Source organism: Rutidosis leptorrhynchoides, chromosome 7 (genome assembly GCF_046630445.1).
Source record: "Rutidosis leptorrhynchoides isolate AG116_Rl617_1_P2 chromosome 7, CSIRO_AGI_Rlap_v1, whole genome shotgun sequence".
Lineage (NCBI taxonomy): Eukaryota > Viridiplantae > Streptophyta > Magnoliopsida > Asterales > Asteraceae > Rutidosis > Rutidosis leptorrhynchoides.
The window spans coordinates 234,419,334-234,427,291 of NC_092339.1; the positions used below are offsets into that span (position 1 = coordinate 234,419,334).

Here is a 7,958-nt window from a genome sequence, read left to right on the forward strand (position 1 = left end):
TTAACTTATGATAAAATAATCATTTGAATCTTGTAAAGTAAAATATGTTATCTACCAGATAAAAACGAGGTATAATGATTATCTTTTTTTTTTATAGAATATTAACATAAATCTTCTTATTAATGACAGAATATTCGAAAGAATCAATCAATTCATGCCTCAACAAAATACAATCGTCAACCAAACCAAACCTATTTGCCTCCACAATCTCCGGATAATTCAAACACAAAAGAAAATACAAAATAGTTAGTTACCAAAGAAGTCTTAACTACTCCCTAAGGACTACCATTTTTTTTTTTCTTTTGCAAATTTTAGATATTAGGAAATGAATTCGCACACTCTGTTCTAATACACTCGCGTTTATTAACTCTAATAAATACCAATCAAATAAATAAATTTTTATTAATGACAAATATTCGAAATAATCAATCAAATCATGCCAAAAGAAAATGCAATCCTCGACCAAACCAAACCTATTTGCCTCCACAGTCTCCAAATAAATCAGAAAAAATAAAAAAATATATATATTTTTGTTTAAACTCAATATTCCAGCAGCCTGTTAAGAGGCAAATCAGCTAATGAAGATGATGTTGATACCCTTCTTTGCCTTTTCATTTCTGCATAAAACCTTTCAATAAACATCTCAGCTCTTTCATCAACTGAAATTTGTTCCTCTTCTTTTTCTTCTTCTTCACCATTAGTCTTCACGTCAACAATGGCAGATTCATATGAATAATTCTCATCCATAACCACCTCATAACGCGGCCCACTAAAACACGAAAGAAAGCAAATCGTGTTCCCATTCCATTTCGGACTATGAAAACGAATGAGCGGAGTACTTGAAGGAGAGAATTGACGTTCTTGAAGGAACCCGTAACTGTTGTAATGTCCCAAACCTCTAAACTTGCTCAATTTGGTTGATTTCTTTAGATAAACCAACCTCATTTTAGCAACGAATAGGGAGATTTTAATGAGATTTGAGACTTTTTGAAACATGGGTGATCTTCTTTTACCCATTTCTAAGTTCAAGAATAATAACGATATTATAGGTTAATGATGATGATTCTTGAATAGAGTAACAAGTGTGTGAGTTTAGTATATATAGTGAAGTAAAAAGGATGTATGGAAGTAAGGGCGTTTTAGTAATAAGCTAAAGATGAGGGGGTGCAAACAAAGGCATCATGTTCATGAAGATAAAGCATGGGGTATTCAAATGGGTAACAAACAAAGGCACTCATGTTTCATATTCTACTCATCAAGCATGGGAGGATCTCAAACCTAATTACCCAATTATACCATGGCATCATGTAATATGGTTTCCACAAGCCAATCCTAAGCATGCTTTCATAATGTGGCTTGTTATTAAAGAAAGGCTTACTACACAGGATAAGCTTAAACAATGGTACCCAAATAAAAGTTATAGCTGTGATCTTTGTGGGACAATTGAAGATTCAATAAGGCATTTGTTTTTTGAGTGTAATTACTCAAAACAAGTATGGAAGGAAGTAAAAAGGTACTTGATTTGGAGAGGATTACCCAATAATGTGTTCAGCATTGTTGATTTATTGGCTAAGTCCACTCAGAGGAATAAAATTTGGGGTGTCATTAACAGAATTACTCTTGCTGCTACTGTTTATCACATCTGGCAAGAAAGAAATTCAAGAATTTTTAAAGGAAGGAAAAGAGGGGAAATGGAGATTGCAAATTGTATTATAGCTGATATACAATTGAAATTGACAACCTTCGTGGTGAAGTTTTCGAGTGGTATTCAGCTGGCATTGATGAAATGGAGTATGGAATTGGATGGAAATCGATTAAAGATTAGAAATTGATGGATTTGTTGGTTTTAGGGTTTATAGGTACTGTTGCATTTGTACCGTGTTTTTTGGGGGTGATGGTTATTCCCTGCCCCATGTATTGTATTTTTTGATTTATCAATAAAAAAAAAAAAAAAAAAAAGATGAGGGGGTGCAGATGAGCTAGGCTGTAAAAAAGGTGTATTTCGCCTTTTTGGAGATTCCAGTCGGAAAGTTGGAAGGGTGGTGGAGAAATAGCCGTTGGAGTTGGAGTTCTTGCTAGCCAAGTTTTTATATTTTAGTATTTTCATTATTTCCCTTTTACATTCACCAAAGCTCATAACATATTAATAATATAATGGAGCATTCCAGAAATTTATAAAAACTATATTATACCTCTGTTTCATTACAAATATCCACTTATCTTTTCCATACAATTTTAAAAAAATTTACTAATTTTATTCTCCATCAATCAAAAATATTTCATCTTTAGAATAACATCTTAAATTTGTTTAAATACAAAGTGGACACTTCAATTGAGACATCTCAAAAATAATAATGTAGGCACTTTTAGTGGGACGAATGGAGTAACAGTTTTTGTACCGTTGTACGTCCTTTTTTTGGGCAAGGGGATATACCCGGCAAATATTACATCACTCAAAAAAATATTACAATGAGGCGCAAAAATGGCAAAGAGACAAGCCTCTCACCAACACCAACGAGTTATTCTAAAAAAGAAAAAAATTGTACAACTCAAAACAACCATTCCACCACAACCAAACTAACAAAATCACCTCAAGAGATCTTCCAAGTAGCTTTCATATTTTGTGCCTGAATGGAACTCCTCCGTCTAATCGACATCAGTTTTAGCCGAACTGTAGAAAAAATAACATCCAATAGTTGGACCCCTTCCGAAAAAACCGATTGTTCCTCTCTTACCAAACAAAGTAGACAACCGCACCAAATAATAGTTTAGCCACAATAACCTGCGCAGACTTATGTTTCACAATGGGAACAAGACTATATAAGAGCAATGAAATAACAAATGGGCATGATCTTCCTGTTCGTTGCTGCAAAGATGGCATAACAAGACACCACTTTTTGTATAGGTGTCCCACGCAGTTAGCTTATCTTGGGTCTTAAGTCTCTCACCCATAAGACTAATCCCAACCATGACGCTGTCATGGGCATTTTCTCAGCGCCACATCAGCTTTTTCTCACATCATTTCTCACCACTACCTCCCATAACACTTTTATGACATACCATTACCAACCATGACATACTTTCTCAAATTTTTTAATATAGTTATTATTATTATTATTATTATTATTATTAATTATTATTATTATTATTATTACTACTACTACTATTACGGAGTATTTAGTTTAGATTTTATAATAACAATAACAATTACGAGTATTATATTTAAAATGGGATTCAATTATTTTAAAGTGTCCAAAACCAATTGCAACCACATTTATATTCATTTTTTAATTGAAAGTGTACATAACTCATCTTCTTCCTCAAACACTTATCCCTTTTAACCTCCATTTTTTCATTTTAGTTCTATTTGTAATTACTCAACAATAAATTAATACAATAAATAAAGAAAAAAAGAACACTTGAACGTCCTGAATTATGCTCTTGTTCAATCTACAAATACTCAGGCTACAAATAACATATTAATACAATAAAAAGGAAAAACGACCCACATGCTCAAGTTCTCTCCGTCCTCATTTATGCGTATCGATGAAAAATTCCAGGGCGAGCAGGCCGAGGGCGGTGGAGGGCAGCCGAGGGCGGCACCATTGCCATCGGCGCTCTCCCACAAAGTTGTTGATGACATTCCCCATCACTTGCCGATGAGAATGGTCTAAGAAGCCATACAAAAAAAGTGTGTCTTGGAATACATTGTAAAAACCACACTACATCATACCAAATCACGCATATAGACCTTAGTCTAATTTATTCCCATGCCAAACTTACAGAGAACTCACACATGCTACCATCTAATCCTTGCCAAAGGAGCCTATCACAATTATCAGGCAACACTTGAGTTGATGCTTGCAAAATAAAATAATTAATCAACCATTCAGTTGGTCAACTCAAGCATTGGTTGCTCCACATATCCCGAACACGAGCATTAAGCGAAAACCCTATACTCAAAATGGCACGTCGATGAACCATAATAAGAGGATCAGAACCGACCCATCTATTGAACCACACATCGATGTCGTTACCATTCCCAACTTGAAATTTAAAATTGTAGCGCACCTTCTCTCGAATCTTTAGAATATTTCTCCGTGACCAACTTGCATCACTAGGGATTGTAATATCCCAGAAATTACGATCTCCCAACCTATACGAATGAATCCATTGAACCCACAATGACGTTTTGTTAGATAAAAGTCTCCATATATGCGTTGACAACAAAGCAACATTCCAATCACGCAATCTTTTAATACCTAAACCCCTTCATCTTTAGGCTTACATACATCGACCCATTTAACTTTGGATTTTTCGCGTTTTAGCTCCCCTTGACGCCATAAAAATGCTCTCATTATTGCTTCAATCTCTTTGATAATCGCATCCGGAACTATAAACACCGATTGCCGATACACTTGCATTCAAGTAATAACAGATATAATGAGTTGAACACGACGCAAACGAAAGAAACTTGTTCTTCCAATTATCAAATTTATTCTTGACTTGCTCGACTTTACAATCCCTATAAAACAATCTAGACGACACCAACGAGAGACCAAGATAGCGAACTGGGATTTTGCCTTCATCAAATGGTAGTAAAGATAAAATGTGAGATTTCATACCTTGAGTCACGTTTGCAAATAAAACAATGCTTTAGCTAAACTCGGAACAAGACCCGAACACTTTTTAAATTCTTCCAAAGCATTTTTAATAACACTTAAAGAATCCGGGTGAGCATATGAGAATAGAATTCGATCATCCGCAAAACATAAATTAACAATTTCCTGACTCTCACACTTCGGATGAAAACGAAAGTTCACGGCATTCTGAACGTTGCGCCTAAGAAGCAAGGACAAAACTTCCATCACCATAGTAAAAAGGTATGGAGACATTGGATTACCTTGACGAAGTCCCCGTTTCCCTTTAAAAAACCCGTGGATCTAGCCATTAATATTAATAGAAAATGTAGTAGACGAAACACACTTCATAATCCAATCCACCATAATTCTGTTAAATCCAAAACGTAGTAAAATACACTCTAAGAACCCCAAATCAACTGTATCATACGTTTTCTGAATGTCCACCTTAAATGCACACCTAGGAGTCCCCCTATCCAAGTGATAATTTTTCATTAATTCTTGCGTTAACATAATGTTATCAGAGATTCTCCTTACTGATTGATACTCACAATTTCGTCCAAACTTTCTTTGATTCTGTTAGTAATAATCATACTAATACATTTATAAATAATGTTACAACACGAAATAGGACGATAATCAGTAACCTTGTTGTAAGACCCGAGTATTTGTAGTGTATATAAGTGTAATGTTCGATACTTGAAACGGGATTTTGGTTATATATTTAAAAGCAAGAAAGAAGCTGAACTGGAGGTGTCGCGCGCCGCGACAGATTCTCCTCTTCTTTTAAAATAGATATTTTGAGGGCATTTTGGTCAAAACACATTGGAGCCCGAATTTAATGCCTTGGATCAGTTTTGGAGCTTCATTCACTCCATTCTCAACAACCTTATCTTCTCCAATTAAACTCTAGAGAGAGAGTGCAATCCTTGAGAGAGCAAGCTCCATTAAAGGGTGAAAGAGGTTGAATCGGGTCTTGGTGCAAGTTATAAAGTCGTTCATCTAGTCGATAGCTACGTGGTGATTGTGTTGGTAAGTTATAAAACCCGATTTCTTACTTTAATTGCTTTAAGGGTTAGGGTTTGGGCTAGTGATGAACCAAAGACCCATTTTGTTAGTATTTTGGGGATTTTGGGTGAATATGGGTTATGAAGGCTCATTGATGACTAACCTAGGGTTTGAATGTGTTAATTGGACTTTTGAGTCTTAAATTTGGTTAGTTAGTTGCTAGAACACTTTAATAATATGTAAATGGGTGTTATTGGGTATGGATGGCCCAAATGGGTGTGTTGACCTTGAAATGGGTCAAATGAGTCTTTAATGACCTAAGTGGCCTAGCAAGTATGAAAACGAGTTAGCCTTGCGACCTAAATGTGTTTTAAACCCATCTTGACGAATGATTAGGGTTTTGGTGTGTGTTGACCCAATTTAGGGTTAAGGGTGCAAATGGGTTGAAATTGCACCTTGGGTCAAAATGGTTTAGAATGGTGAAAAGGGTTTGGTTGACCGACTTGAGTTTGCGTTTAATGATGTGTATTATATGATAGGTACGTTACTTTGAGGTCTTGCAAGCTCGGGTATCTTTTCACAAGACTTTGAGGTGAGTGGAATAATTATATGCGTATGTATATAATGTGTCTATTTGTTGTAGCGTGAAATGTGTAGTGTCGAGGTGCTAAGACACCATGTTTCACGTGAAGAGTGTAGCATCGAGGTGTTAAGATGCCACTCGGGTGTAGCATCGAGGTGTTAAGATGCCACCTAGGAGTGTAGTGTCGAGGTGTTAAGACGCCACTCTGTAAATTAATGAGTGATGCATCGAGGTGTTAAGATGCCACTCGGGGTGATGTGCCGAGGTGTTAAGGTGCCACCCCAGGGGTTAGTGGTGCGAGGTGTTAAGTGCCCTAACGGATGTTGTGAACACCGATGGCGTTTTCGCGAGCGTCGTTCCCTTGTACTATTGGTTAACCATGGTTATTTGTGTTGTAAGCATATTATATTATTCGAGTTATATTCATATGCGGTTGTTATGCTAGCTTGTGGTATTGGAGATTTATAGCTTGTTATCGTGACGATAAGCTAAATGTGTATGCTAGCGTGTTTGCGGGTTGGTGTGTAAGTGTATGCAAGTAGGTATAATTATATATGTATTCGTATAATTATTGCATTCACTAAGCTTTGCTTACCCTCTCGTTGTTTACCATTTTATAGGTTCGGTTTTGGACAAGGGTAAGGGCATCGTTTTGGACTAGAGATCCCGCTTGATGCTAGGGGACGCTTTTGGCTTTAGTAGCTCTTGGAGTTTGACCGATAGTTGGGTAGTTTAATCCCAAACACCATGCTCATTGCGTAGTTTGGAACTTAAACTTTTTGGTGGTCGAAACTCTTAACTTGTACTAAACTTGTAATTTGGGTCGTGTAGGCCCCGCTTGTAAAATATTGATTTTATGTTTGAAACAGGTTAGTTTTACATATTTGGATGTATGGTAAAAAGCGTTTCGTCTAAAAGTGTCGGGAACTAGTCAATCTTTTTCGCATTTAAAAACTTTCCGGACAGTCCACTTTGGCGCGCCGCGCCCCTACCTGGCGCGCCGCGCGGGTATGCTGCACAGAATTTTTTTTTATTTTGTATTTTCGCGTGGTTTGGTCGAGGGTTGGTTTGGGTTGTTACACTTGTTCGGGGTCTTACTTTTCGGTAAAAGAGCAATTATAGTGTGGTTTATTTCTTTCAAGAGCTGACCATTACGGAAAAAATCCAATATAGCTAAGGAGACTTCCTCACCAATAACATTCCACGTCGATTTAAAGAAAGCAGAAGTATAGCCGTCCGAACCCGGAGACTTATTCTCACCAATACTAAACATAGCATTCTTCACTTCGAACATAGTAACAAGTCTAATCATATTTTGCTCTTTTGTTGGATTGAATTTCTTAGTAAACAACGAATCTGGCTCCGATAAACTATCAACAGGTAATGAGGGCACAAGAAAACTTTCATAATGATCAATAAATACACTTTGAATATCATTTCGCTCTACCTGCACGCCTCTAAAATTAACGACTGCATGAATTCGACTTCGATGCATCTTTCTTTTCACTACACTATGAAAGTATTGCGAGTTAGAATCCCCAACCCGCAACCATTCAATCTTAAATTTTTGCTTTAGAAATTTCTCCTCATCCATAAACGCTTCATTAAATTTTCTCAAAGCATTACTCTATGCCATTCTAAGTTCAACAGATTAAGGATCCCCATCAAGCACTTTTTATGAATCTTCTAATTTAGCACGCAACAGCTTAACACGCAAATGAATATCC

General features: G+C 36.4%; 2 protein-coding genes across 2 annotated transcripts; one reads left to right on the top strand and one right to left on the bottom strand.

Moving 5' to 3' along the window:
* Positions 1-540: 540 nt before the first annotated feature.
* On the bottom strand, positions 541-1,017 carry LOC139859911 (uncharacterized). Its single transcript, XM_071848686.1, has one exon. The coding sequence runs from the start codon at positions 1,015-1,017 to the stop codon at positions 541-543; it is 477 nt and encodes a 158-aa protein (XP_071704787.1).
* A 164-nt stretch (positions 1,018-1,181) lies between these two features.
* On the top strand, positions 1,182-1,832 carry LOC139859912 (uncharacterized). Its single transcript, XM_071848687.1, has one exon. It carries the CDS (start codon positions 1,182-1,184, stop codon positions 1,830-1,832), a length of 651 nt encoding a protein of 216 aa, XP_071704788.1.
* Positions 1,833-7,958: the final 6,126 nt, after the last annotated feature.